The sequence below is a fragment of the Metschnikowia bicuspidata genome (assembly GCF_001664035.1).
Source record: "Metschnikowia bicuspidata var. bicuspidata NRRL YB-4993 chromosome Unknown METBIscaffold_1, whole genome shotgun sequence".
Taxonomy (NCBI): domain Eukaryota; kingdom Fungi; phylum Ascomycota; class Pichiomycetes; order Serinales; family Metschnikowiaceae; genus Metschnikowia; species Metschnikowia bicuspidata.
The window spans coordinates 113777-127582 of NW_017387731.1; the positions used below are offsets into that span (position 1 = coordinate 113777).

A 13806-nucleotide genomic window follows, 5' to 3' on the forward strand; every position below is an offset into this window, starting at 1 on the left:
GTTTGTATTTCTGCTTGAGTACAGGATATTCCAACTCAATGTCCTGTCCACAAGTGGTTCCCAACTGGTACAGTTGAGATATCGGATTCGACATGATGTACTAGCGTGTGGAAATAAACCTTTATTTAGGAAAAACTAAAACCACTTTTGTGTCAACTGACCTTCTAAAAAAGATCTCTAGAGGGAATTCTCTTCCCTTCATATACTCGTCGTGCTATTTGGTTCCGGGTAAGTGGTGCGAACTTTAATGTCTCATTTGTCACATGATTAATTAGGGCTAAGCGTCTAGTTCTCACAGCCTGCAGGCCCGCGTGGCATTCCAGCGCTTTCCCTGCCGTTCGCCGCGCCAGCTGCTGCAGCCGGGCAAATTGCCGAAGCCGCCGCAGAAGAGATGCGCCGGGCCTCGTGACGCTTAAAAGGCCTGCTCCGGCGCTCCAGATCCTCCAGTTGGTGCCAAAGTCCCCAGCACGCTTGGCTAGAAACACCCGCACGCAAACGCCGGCCCCTCGCAGTCCGGCCCCCACACGCCTTCCAGAACCTCGCCGCGTTTTGCAGCCATCCTTGTGTTTTGCACCCACCGGCCCTCGACCTGATCCCAGACCGGCTGATCCCAGACCGTCTGCCGTTACAAGCTTTTGACTGTTTCTACTTTTGACCGTTCAGCTTTTGACCGTTCAGCTTTTGACCGTTCAACTTTTGACCGTTCAACTTTTGACCGTTTCAGCTTTTGACCGTTCAACTTTTGACCGTTCAACCCTTGACCGTTCAACCCTTGACCGTTCAACCCTTGACCGTTCAACCCTTGACCGTTCAACCCTTGACCCATCCCCCCTCCCCGACCCGAACCCATGCCTGAAAACACACGCACCCCCAGCGACCCAACGCCCGGGCCCATGCAAGAACCCAGAGAACCCAAGAAAACCAGCCTGGAGTCGCAGGGCTCGGAGCACAAGCTCGCGGAACTCGTGGCCTACGCGTCGCAGGAGCTGGGCGCCAGGGACGGGTTCTGGCAGTCCTTCCAGCGCAAGGACGACAAGCACGCGGTGCCCAAGCAGCTCGCCATGTCGCATCTCCTGGTGATTGCGCTCAGCAGCGGGCTCGGCACGGGTCTCTTGGTGGGCGCCGCCGACAAGTTGCGTGTGGGCGGCCCGTTGGCGCTCCTCTTGGCGTACGCCATCGTCGGGCTCATGTGCATCTGCACGATGAACTCCGTGGGCGAGCTCACGGTGGCGTACACGGAGTTGGAGGGCGGCTTCAACGACTGGTACCGCAAGTTCCTCGACGAGTCCGTGGCGTTCGCGTTCGCATGGACGTACTACTTCCAGTGGACCGTGGCCATCTCGTTGGAGTTGGTCACCGCGGCCATGATCATCAAGTTCTGGAACACGCGCATCAACTCGGACGTGTTCGTGGCTGTTTTCTTGGTGGCCATCGTGGCCATCAACTTCTTCGGCGTGCGTGGCTACGCACACGCGGAGCTCGTCATGAACCTGGCCAAGCTCCTCATGTTGACGGGCTTCGTGCTCATGGGCCTCTGCATCGACCTCGGCGCATCGCGCTCCGGCTTCATCGGCGGCCTGTACTGGCACGACCCGGGCTTCTTCGTCAGCTTCAAGGGCTTCGTGCAGTGCTTCGCCACCGCGTCCTTCTCCATGGGCGGCACCGAGTTCTTGGCGCTCTCCGTCAGCGACGTGCGCAACCCCCGCCGCGCCTTGCCCGTGGCCATCCGCCTCGTGTTCGTGCGCATCGTCTTCTTCTACTTGGGCTCCTTGGTCTTCGTCGGGCTCTTGGTGCCCTACGACTCGCTGCGGCTCCTTGGCGCCAGCGCTCTGGCCACCAGCGCGTCGCCGTACGTGCTTGCCGCGTCGCTCCACGGCGTGCCCGTGGTGCCGCACATCATCAACGCGGTGATCTTGAACTCGGTCATGTCCGTGGCCACGGCCGCCATGTACTCGCTGGCGCGGCTCTTGCGCTCGTTGGCCCAGCAGGGCTTTGCGCCGCGCTGGCTCGACTACACGGACCGCGCCGGGCGGCCGCTCCGCGCGTGGCTCGTCAGCGTGGTGCTCAGCTGCCTCTCGTTCATCGCCACGTACGAGAACCAGGCGGTGGTCTTCAACTGGTTGTTGTCCATCGTGGCGCTCGCGTTGGTCTACATCTGGTCGGGGCTCTGCGTGTGCCACTTGCGCTGGCGGGCGGCGTTGCGCCACCAGGGCATCCCGTTGGCCACCTTGGGCTTTGTGTCGTACACCGGCGAGTGGGGCTCGTACTACTCGCTCTTGATCAACTTCTTGATTTTGATTGGCCAGTTCTGGGTGGCGCTTTTCCCGGGCAGCACGCCGGACGCCAACAGCTTCTTCCAGAACTACTTGGCCATTCCCTTCACGCTCGTGTTGTACCTTGCCCACAAGACGTACGCGGGCACCTGGCGCACGCCGTACATCAAGATTGCGGACATCGACCTTGTGACGGGGCGCAGCGTGTACGACGCAGACGTCTTGGCCTTGGACCGCGAGGAGAAGCAGCAGAAGCTCCTGTCGCTGCGCTGGTTCGCCAAGCCGTTTGTGTGGTTTTTCACCTGAGCGGCTGGAGGGGTTTGGTGATGTTCCTGGAGGGGTTTGGTGATGCCGAGGAGCGGACGGGCGGTATCCACGTGCGTTCTGAGTGGTGACGGTGATTGCAAAATGTGGTGGAGTGGTGATGGTGATTGCAAACAACTCTCCAGAGTGTTTTACAGTGATCTGCAATCATCTCTTCAGAATGATTTACACTGATTTACAATCATCGCTCCAGAATGATTTACAGCAATCTACAATCATCTCTCCAGAATCATTTACAGTGATTTACAAACATCTCTCCAGAATGATTTACAGCAATCTACAATCATCGCTCCAGAATGATTTACAGCAATCTACAATCATCTCTCCAGAGTGTTTTACAGTGATCTGCAAACATCTCTCCAGAATGATTTACAGCAATCTACAATCATCTCTCCAGAGTGATCCACAGTCATCATCTCTCCAGTGTCCTTCACAGAATCACTCACAACGAAACCCATTTCGCCGCTGTGGCGTCTGGGCTGGTGCTGGCCCTTTGCTTTTTGAGGCAGCGATCGGTCGAAATTGCGGCCCACATAGAGGGGACGATGGCCGGCTCGAATGTTGAGCAGTCGTGATCCAAGAAGCCGCCCTCAGAAATTGACCACAGACAAGTTGTACCTTTATACATGTTTATAAAATATCCATTTGCATTTTTGGTTTCCGGTATGACAGCCGCTGCCGTGACTAGCTTTTGCAATCGCTGCACATTCTTGTAACCTTGCAGATTAGCAGGTTCTCTGTATGTTTGAAGAGGGATTGATCGGTTTCCTCTCTAGGCTGTTTCCAGCTCGGTTTTGGAGCAATCTTTTACAGCTTTCACCCGGCGTACTATTGTGAACAAAATTGCCGAAGCACATGACAGACAGCGAAGATGTATTGGATTTCATTTTCACCGAAGAAAGAGGTGAAGTTGTCTTGGAGTACCAATCAGGGGAAAGGTTCTTAACATGACAAAGCATTCAGCATCGTATAAATAGGAGAGTAGACCAGAACGGATACCTAATTTTTGACCTTGGACATGAGAATATACGAGAATCCGAAATGAGCTATCGCAAGGCAGATCCCTAAATATTCTGTGGTCCCTACGATTCGCGCAGCTAAGTAAAGGAACAGAACTATAATATATATATATAAACATATATCATGCATATGTATTTATGTATATACGATTGCACAGCTCAAGATACATCTCATGTGTCAAAAATCGGCCGGCCCCCTTCCGTCATTCACAGCATAGACGGTCTTCTTGGCCCGTATCCGTTTACGTATTGTATATTCTTTAAAATGACAGATGCACCATTCCAAATACTGATTCAAAGAATCATCGCATTATAGAGTGTCACTGGAGGGTCGTAGAGCCCCACCATTAACAAAGAACTATAAGAAAAAATCTATAATAGATCGCAACGTTGGCTCAGGTGATAAGTCACGAACACCTATCCATGAAGTCTCTAAAAGAGGATGGAACTCCTCTCAAAAAGATTTTGCCCACAAGCAATGTCAACCTCAAATATTATTAGCTGAATATCATTGTCCCAAAGGACAAGTTTTCTAAGGGCCCGTGACTATAGTTTATTTGTCAAGGCCGCAAAACATCATTTGTTTTCGCGTCCCTGAGCAGATGGACCTGCGAACGACTTAAGCAATCAAGACTTCTTGGAGTGTCAAAGAACGTATTTAAAAGAGCTAGCTTTCCCTTAAGTGTCTTTGTACTCAAAATCGATCTTTTGCCACCAGAAGTGCACATGATCACACTCATTGTATAGCTGATTTAGCTTCGGATCGCTACAGCAGAGTTTAAAACATAACCTGAATCTTAATCAAATGATCTATGAAAAGAAACTTAGGAGCCATGATTGGATAGATGGATGGCAATGAGTATCTTTTGAACCAACCATTCTTGTTTGTATAATGCTTTCCAAAGCTTACTCCAGCCTTTCATTGCGTTCATTTTGGGGCAAGCTACTCACTGCGCTTTGCGAAAGTTATCTATTCAAAATGGATTCATGGTGTTGATCTACAACAAAGGCGAGCTTTCTAGAGATCAAAAAATTAGTCTATGAATAAGACCTACAAAAAAGGAAAGAATCAAAGACAGTAGATTTGATCACATTAGAATCTGCAGCATCAGCATATACCTTCAAGGTCTTCTCGCTATCTGTCTCATAACCCAGGTTTTGGGCCCGTTGCTAAAATGTCCCAAACAGTGAATTATGACTTAGATAGATGCTGTTGAAACAAATGAAAGTAATCCTCAGCTTTAGCATAAATCTCAGGCGAGCTTACTGGAATGAAATGGATCAGAAGAAAAATGAACATTGTGAGGGAAATCGTTTTGATTGATAGTTGCCTCTGAGACCAAATACTTCTACCACAGAGCAGGCAGAAAAATCCTATGAGGTCACCCTACTCTATATTGAGGCAAGAGATCACCTTTATACCACTTTGGCTTTGAATATAAGGCACTTCGCCATGTTTGAGGCGCCACCTATTCTCGGGGCTCGAAGTCCTAGCCATGAATTTACATGCATTCTAAACTCAAGTATCTTGTGGACCATGAAAACAAGCATAGTCAAACAAATCGAGTGAGTGAGCAATGAATCAAGCAAAAAAAACCTAGCTCGGTTTGTCAGCCTTATGGCAAGTTTCAACAATATACTCGCCAAACCTGAAAGATCCCGTGACTTATTTAGATATTTGACTAAATTTTCTATGCCCAAGTTTTACAATAGCCTTCTATATATGTCCCAATACCGGAACATCAACTCGGGAAGCAAGGTGTTGCCAAAAAATGTCGTTGTCAGCTCCAAAACAGTTTAAAAACAAACGCATGTTCTTTAAAACCTGGACGAACGAGACTTCACAATCCAAGCCATGTTTCAAAAATCGACAAGTCGAAGTTACTTGAGCGGCTGACCAAGGGGTTGGCAGCCTTGATGTATTCCAACTAGGCTCAAGTATAATACACTGCTTAGATGACTATGCTCAAAAAGAGAACTCCTGGTTTTCGTGATATCTCAAGATCCCTGTGTTGAAAACAGTAATCTCGAGAAAACAAGAAGTACCGATCCAAGTGAAATGACTTTTTGCTCGACAAAACGGGTGCATTGTTTGTTCACTTCAATCGGACTTCACCAACTGCAATATTTCAAAGCATGGAAAGAAGTGCTTCTAAGGATGCCGATTTTGTGCCTGAGGCTGCTCATCATACACCATTGGCCAGATCAAATAAATTCTAGCAGACACTTCTGGGTTGAGGAATCAGAAAGAAGAATCATCAATATAGGTTCAGGTTCTTGAGCCGTGTTCTTCATAGAGATACGACGGAAACGCTATAGGAGAGCACCACACAATGCAAAATGGTGGACAGGTATGATGTATTTTCCTCCACTTGGCAAACCAAGACTGGCAATGGATTGCAGATGTCTTAGTATACTTTTCAACAAATTTACAGCATCCAAATACAAGTGGCTAAACATATGCAAGCGCATGAGCTTCTATTTAATCGGTTTTGGTCAAAAAAGTTTTGAACAACCTCAAATTTCGAATTGGTTTGCTCTCCCTGGTCAGAGCCCAATCTCAACGAAGCCACAAGGCACACGAATAACCCTTTGAGTTCTCGTCAGCCGCGATCATGTGACTGATCCAGAAGTCGTCTCTTGAATAATTCAAACATGGGAATAAATGCATCCAAAGAGAGAGCCTCCAGGGCGTGGCTAGTCAGGGGACGCGCGATGTCTGGACAATAGGCCCGTATTTCACTCTGACGATTTGCACGTAGTAGCCCTCTCTTGAATCAGCGTGATTGCCGTCATGAATAAAACGAATACAATTAAACTCCAAAAAAATCTATGATTAGCATCGGTCACCGAGTCACTCCGCAGGATATGTACCCTCGGGTCGAATGTACCCCGGATTGGACCCTCCTCAAAAATTACTGCCAGGCCTGAGGAGACATTATAGACATAGCAATGCTGAACGGCAGAATTGGCTTTTTTTCCTGGCTATGGGCAGGTCTTGGCCGGAGAAAGCCAGTGCAAACCAAGTTTGACTTGGGGCCTAATTATTGGCCAGACCAGAGCTCGCTGCTTGCGACAAGTACGCAAACGGCCCATGCACCAGAATTTTCCGCCAATCAGTTGACGGGAGCCCCCGCCGTTGAGGCAACCGCTAGATAAATGACATCCAGGCCTCGACTGGGGGCCTTCTGGCCGGGAAAGGCCGAAGGGCCGGGAGGCGGCGCGGTCACGTGACTTGGACATGCACGCGTGCTCTTGCCTCCAGCAAGCATCCCATTGCCTTCCTCATCTTCCTCCCCTACGTTCTTCCGCCGCCCTATTCTCCGCCTAATGGCCAGTCCTCTGCCAGAAATCGGGGCCACGCTCGTCGACCAGGACGAGCTTGAATCGTCGCTCACCAAAAAGGCCAACGACGCTCTCCTCGCCAAAGAGAGCGAGCTCGATGAGAAACGGCTCCAGAAAACGGCACAGGAGCTCGGCAAGGCCCGCAAAAAAGTCGCTGTCTTGGAGCGGCGGCTCGCCGACGCCCGCACCAGAATCTCGCTGCGGCGCCAGCTCAAGGACGAGATTGCCTGGCTCCAGGAACACGAGGTGGCGCCGTTGCTAGCCGATGTGCAAGATATCCAGGCCCGGCTCGCCGCCACCCGGGCGCAGCTCGAAGGGGGCGCGTCACGTGCCACGGCCGGCGAGACGGAGCGGGACTTTTTGATCCGCACGGGCCGAATCACGGCGTTCGGCTCTGCCAGTGGGTTTCTGGCTGCAAACGAAGGCGAGGGCAAATCGCTGGTGCACCTCCGGGCGCCGGGCTTTGGCGCCGGGTTTGGGCAGGGCTGCAAAACGGCAGCTGCAGAAACCGGGCCCGGCGCCGGCGCCGGAACCGGGCCGGAAACGGGGGCATGCACCGGTCGGGACATGGATGCCATGGATCCCATGGATCCCGAAATGGGCTCCCTGGCCGGACAAGCCCTGGGCCTGGGCGTCGCTTTGCGGCAAAACAGCGGGCCATCCGCGACGAAAACCGAGACCTCTGACGACGAGTATGTGGCCAGCGAATCCGGCTCCGAAACGTCCGGCAAAGACGGAGCCGGGGATGTTTCCGGGGCGGAATCCGCCGACGAGGGGCCGCGGGTGAAACGCCGCCGAAACACGCCCAACGAGGCGGGAACGCCCACGCCGGAAGCCGGGCGGGGCGGGGCGTGCGTTGCCCAGCGAAACGTGGATGACGGCGACGAGGAAACATACCAGAAACGGCTCCATGAATGGGTGCAAACCCGGCTGCGGTTGCGGGCCGAGGCCGAGTCCAGGGGCGACGACCCTGGGCGTGTGCCCCATGTTGCAGCCCCGGGACCCGGCGATCCAGACTCTCGATCTACTGGCACAGACTCCGGGTATACTGGCACAGACTCCGGGTATACTGGCACAGACTCCGGGTATTTTGGCACAGACTCTCGGTACAATGGCACAGACTCTCGGCCCAATGGCTCCGACCCTCCGTTTAATGGCCCCGGCCCTCAGTACCATGGCTCCGACTCTCATCCCAATGTTCCAGACTCTCATCCCAATGTTCCAGACTCCCCGCCCGAAGACCCCGAGTGGCAGCGGCCACACCCCACCATCCCCGACGCCGTCCTCAACGCCGACTTCCGCTTGCCCGGCGACGTGTTCCCCTCGCTCTTCGACTACCAGAAAACCTGCGTGCAATGGCTCTGGGAGCTCTACGCACAGAAAACAGGCGGCATCATCGGCGACGAAATGGGCCTCGGCAAAACCATCCAGGTGATTGCGTTTTTGGCCGGGCTCCACTACTCGGGCCGCCTCGACAAGCCGGTTCTCTTGGTGGTGCCGGCCACCGTTTTAAATCAGTGGGTCAACGAGTTCCACCGCTGGTGGCCGCCCCTCCGCTGCGTCATCCTACATAGTATCGGCGCCGGCATGACGCCCCAGCTGGTGCGGACCGAGGAGCAGCTCGAGAGGCACATGGAGCAGGACTTGGCCGAAAGCCAGGCCCCGGCCCACCTCCTGCAGTTGCCACACGACCGGCTCTCCAAGCGCACGGCCAGCAACCAGGCCAACGCCCGCGAAATCGTGCGCCGGGTCTTGCAAAACGGCCACGTGCTTGTCACCACCTACGTGGGCCTCCGCATGTACCTGCGGCACATCTTGCCGCACGAGTGGGGCTACGTGGTGTTGGACGAGGGCCACAAGATCCGCAACCCCAACTCGGAAATCTCGCTCACGTGCAAGCGGGTCCGCACGCACAACCGCGTCATTCTCTCGGGCACGCCCATCCAGAACAACTTGGTGGAGTTGTGGTCACTCTTCGACTTTGTGTTTCCGGGCCGCTTGGGCACGCTCCCCGTGTTCGAGCAGCAGTTCGCGGTGCCCATCAACATGGGCGGCTACGCCAACGCGTCCAACGTGCAAGTGCAGACCGGCTACCAGTGTGCGGTGGTGCTCCGGGACTTGATCTCGCCGTACCTTTTGCGGCGGCTCAAGGCGGACGTGGCGCAGGACTTGCCCAAGAAGAACGAGATGGTGTTGTTCGTCAAGTTGACCCAGACGCAGCAGGACATGTACGAGCGGTTTTTGGGTAGCGACGACGTGGGTGCCATTTTGAAGGGCCGCCGCAACGTGCTCATGGGCGTGGACTTGCTCCGCAAGATCTGCAACCACCCGGACTTGGTGGACCGCGAGCGTCTTTTGAGAAAGCCGGGCTACCGCTACGGCGCCATGGCCAAGCTGGGCAAGATGGTGGTTTTGAAGAACTTGCTCCAGTTGTGGCAGAGCCAGGGCCACCGGACGCTTCTTTTCTGCCAGACCAAGCAGATGCTTGATATCTTGGAGAAGTTTGTGGGCGCCTTGCGGCCGCTTGCGCCGGGCTCTGGGGCTGATGCAAGAGAGTCTGGGCCTGCCGGTTCTGGAAATGCCGGCTCGGTCGGTTCGGAAAATCCCGGCTCGGCCGTTTCTGGAGATCCTGGCTCGGTCGGTTCGGAAAATCCCGGCTCGGCCGTGTCTGCAAATCCTGAGTCTGTCGCGTCGAGCTTCTCTGGAGCTTCAGAATCCAATGCGCCTGGCACCCGTCTGCCCGTATCAGCGGATCCCATCGACACTCATTTCAATTACCTCCGCATGGACGGGGCCACGCCTATCGCAAAAAGACAACAGCTCGTGGACACGTTCAACAGCAACACCCACTACCACGTGTTTCTCCTCACCACCAAAGTGGGCGGCTTGGGCGTGAACCTCACCGGCGCGGACCGTGTGATTATTTTCGACCCCGACTGGAACCCGTCCACGGATCTCCAGGCTCGTGAGCGGGCATGGCGCTTGGGCCAGAAAAAGGACATCACCATCTACCGGCTCATGACCGCAGGCACCATCGAAGAGAAAATCTACCACCGGCAGATCTTCAAGACGTTTCTCACCAACAAAATCCTTAAGGACCCGAAGCAGCGGCGTTTCTTCAAGCTCAACGACCTCCATGATCTATTCAGCCTCGGCGACCCGGACGAGCGGGGCACGGAGACTGGCGACATGTTCGGCAGCTCCGAAAAGACATATGGGGGCGGCCGGGCCCGCAAGCTGACGCGCTTGCTGAAAAAGGCACATGCCAATGACGATGATTTCTACCGTGTGGCCAGTATCATGGGCGTCTCGAAACTCGACGAGTTTGCTGGCGAAGACGAGGCCAATCCTGAAGACACCAAGAACAAGGACGACAGCCGTATTATGGAGGGTCTCTTCTCCAAAGCAGGCATTGTGCACAGCACTCTCAAGCACGACGAGGTGATGGACTCGTCGCCTCGGGAAGTCAGCCTCATTGAAAAGGAGGCCAGCCGCGTGGCTAAAGAGGCTGCCGATGCCTTGAAACAATCGCGGCTCATAGCTCGCCGCAAGGCCATCGGCACGCCCACATGGACAGGCAAGTTTGGCACGGCTGGCCGGTTTGGGCCGCCGAAGAAACACGCCCTCTTGGCTAAACGCCCCTCGGGCCGCGCGGAATCCGCAGACCCGTTGTCCTCGACTTCTATCTTGCAGGGTTTTCGCAAGGGAAAGGTCTCTGAAGCCTCGCCATTCAGGAATAGCGCTAAGAAGAAAGGGGACGCGATCCCACATAGAGAGGCGCTCCTCGACCACATCGTTGATTTTCTCTCGCGGCAGCCGGACCGGTTCAGCAAGTCCAATGCCATTTTGCAGAGCTTGCCCGAATCCGTGGACACCAACAACGAGACGCAAATGGTCACGGTCCGCTCTTTGCTTCGGGAGGCCGCAAATTGGGATTCTGAGGCTAAGGGCTGGAGATTAAAGGCTACTTTCGAGGAGACGGGTTAAGAGACAGCTGGCAAGTAATGGCGGTGTTCTGGTAATCGGCCATTTGACAGTCATCATGTCTCTCCGGGAAATGTGTCACTGCGTCCTCAATTTCAGATCTATGTCTCTCTGCGGTATATATCTCTGCGGTATATGTCTCTGGGCTGTGTCTCTGGGTCCTTAATTTTAGAGCTATGAATCTCTGGGTTATAGATTTTTGGGAACTGGATCTTTCCCGATCGGACGTGTACAGGAAACAGGAAGTGGGCAAAGTTTAGATCGGTTTCCTGGCGCTTTGTATCTGCCAAGGTTCTGGGAGACCTGAAGGTGCTTATAATAGATAGACGGATGCTGTCAATGCCTCGCTATACTCAGAGCGCATGCATCTAATTTACAAGGCTACACGATATAAACCATGCCTCGACTACATTTATGTTTTTACAAATGTAAGATCTGCTATTTCTAAGAAAGCAACTTGATTTCACAAGGTAGAGCTAGAAAGAGCAATGGTTTAAAGCCCCCACACTGCCTGGTTTTTCAACTTGAGAGACTGTTGTTACTTCTAATACCTCGCCTACCAAAGCAGCTGCTCCTATCACAAAATCGAGCACTGGCATCTGTTTCCTCTATGATTCATCCATTGGAAGTGGAGAATCCCACTTGAGTTAGAAGTTTCGTCAAAGCTTACAACCAACCTGCGCTATCACAAGGCAAAATTCTGTCGAGTAACCAGCATAAAAAAGATCTAGAAAAAAAAAACTTTCCCAAAAGTTGTGTCTGTTTTCTGGGACGACACGAAAACATACCACTTAATCAAAAATTGTGGGCCTGGTTTCGAGTGCGCTCCAAAACTAGCTTTTAATTTGCATACCATGCAAAAGCACCATGCTTCGTTTCAAAATATTCCCGAAATGATGATTCAATGTGGGTCTCGATATAAGCGGGTAGTGACTGCCATTGATACCTTCTTAATAGAGTTGACTAATGTCATCTTGAAACACTCCTTTCTATGATTCAGGAAGTAATTACAGAGCAATTACTCATATACGAGTAATATACTTTTTTGAAAGAGATATATTTGTACAGAAAACCACTGGCAGGTCTGTGTTCTTTTCACTCCATGCGCTGGAACACGCTGACAAAGCAATAAGACATTAAGCCACTGTCTACATAAGCCATGAAACCGCATAGAACGAGAGGCCGAAAATAGGACTGACAATCCAAAACCTTTCATCACTCACCACCGATCTTTCAGGCACTACCCTGTGTATCTGCCATACATCATGAAACCTGACTGCAAATATTGAGTAGTATTAATCAAAATGTGGCCTGCACCCCGCAACTAGTGGCAGCTCGACGCCAGGGTATATGCAGAACGTCATCGGCGACAGTCGTAAATGCCGAGAAAAACATCGCACGGAACCCGCAAGGGCTATCTCAATTCGGTGCGAATTCCGAAAGTAACCCGCGTCTGCGGGTCTGTCGCTAAAGTATAAATGCACACCCATGAGCATACATGATAGCCGACCGAGCAAATTGTTGCAGAACTTCCTTGTCCACAGCATTTGAGCCATGCTCTCTCTTTCTCGCCAGGCCCTCTGCACCTACAGAACATATGCCACCAAATTCATCCAGTCGTGCCCAAAACCCACATACGACACGGGATGCACACATTGCCAAATCCCGGAATTTCCCCAGGACAAGCAAATCAACTTCGAGCACAGCTTGAATGGCACTAGCCCGATACCGTGGAAACACGTGCTTGTGTTGCTGCATGGTGTGGGCGATTTTGCGGACATGGCGTCGAAAATCAATCTCATTCCTGGGTCCATGGCCCAGGACTTTGAGATCTTGAAACGCAACCATCTAAGTGCCTTGCATCCTGTCACGCTATCAAACGCGCTGATTTCCGGTGAGCCACAAGATGCAACCAAACGTCACCGCGTCAGAATTTACCCAGACAACGTCGAAGTGGATTTCCTGCCACATCACGTGCAGCAGTTCATGGAGCACTATCTCCTCCCCGAAGAAGCCCCGCAAGAAGTGTACAACCCGTTTGTAAAAGACCAATCCACGTCCAAGACTCGCAAGTTGCATCCAGGCCTCTTCAAAGAAACTTCACCCCAGAAGGATTTGGTGCTTATCTGCGGCCACGCAAAAAGGGATATTCGATGTGGCGTGTTGGCCCCGCTATTGGAGCAAGAGTTCCTCAAGGTGCTTGAGCGAGAAGGCATTGCAGGCAATGTCGATGTGGGGCTTATATCACACATCGGTGGGCATGCATATGCGGGCAACGTGATATTCTTCCCAGCCAATCCAAGCCGAATGCCGGTCACGTGGTACGAACGGGTGTTTCCGGAAAACGTGCAAGGAATCGTGCAGGCGACCATCAAAGAGGGCAAAATCATCAAAGATTTGTACCGGGGCCAACCTTCCGACCTCTGAGGTCACGTGCAAGCGGTGCTGAACTCATTTTTTCACAGTAGTCCGAGAGAAGCGTTCAGGGGCTCGATGAAAATTGCGTGTGATTTCTGTGTTTAGCACGTGCGTGCCACGTGCAAGAACTACAAACCGACGCCTTTTAGAAAAGAGCATCTGTGGAGTCCCAATTAACTCTTGCTGAAAGCCGCGTGTCAGGTGACCAGGCCATATTGCGCCAGCGTGGCAGCCAAAGATGCGTGTTGTGTACATAGAGCGGCGAGCTTGGGGCCCAACACAGGTGAGGCGTCGCCTCCCGCGTGAGTCGAGCGCAAGCGAAGGCCGCACTCGGCGCACCCAGCACGTCGCGTCGCCGCGGCAAAAGCGAGGCGCAACACGAGTGACTTTGAGAAAATAAACTCTTGGAGGAGCGTCAGACTGCTTTGACGCACGAGACCACG

General features: G+C 52.8%; 3 protein-coding genes across 3 annotated transcripts; all 3 read left to right on the forward strand.

The window, feature by feature from the left end:
- Nucleotides 1-1061: 1061 nt before the first annotated feature.
- On the forward strand, nucleotides 1062-2579 carry METBIDRAFT_75891 (uncharacterized protein; the record flags this gene model as incomplete). Its single annotated transcript, XM_018858438.1, has 1 exon — nucleotides 1062-2579. The coding sequence occupies one exon, from the start codon at nucleotides 1062-1064 to the stop codon at nucleotides 2577-2579; it is 1518 nt and encodes a 505-aa protein (XP_018713167.1).
- Nucleotides 2580-6946: 4367 nt separating this feature from the next.
- METBIDRAFT_75892 (DNA-dependent ATPase) lies at nucleotides 6947-10948 on the forward strand (the record flags this gene model as incomplete). Its single annotated transcript, XM_018858439.1, has 5 exons — nucleotides 6947-7434; nucleotides 7615-7937; nucleotides 8202-9530; nucleotides 9711-10672; nucleotides 10709-10948. 5 exons carry the CDS (start codon nucleotides 6947-6949, stop codon nucleotides 10946-10948), a joined length of 3342 nt encoding a protein of 1113 aa, XP_018713168.1.
- Nucleotides 10949-12499: 1551 nt separating this feature from the next.
- On the forward strand, nucleotides 12500-13372 carry METBIDRAFT_75893 (uncharacterized protein; the record flags this gene model as incomplete). The annotated part of the gene is made up of 1 exon (XM_018858440.1): nucleotides 12500-13372. The coding sequence occupies one exon, from the start codon at nucleotides 12500-12502 to the stop codon at nucleotides 13370-13372; it is 873 nt and encodes a 290-aa protein (XP_018713169.1).
- Between the last annotated feature and the right edge of the window lie 434 nt (nucleotides 13373-13806).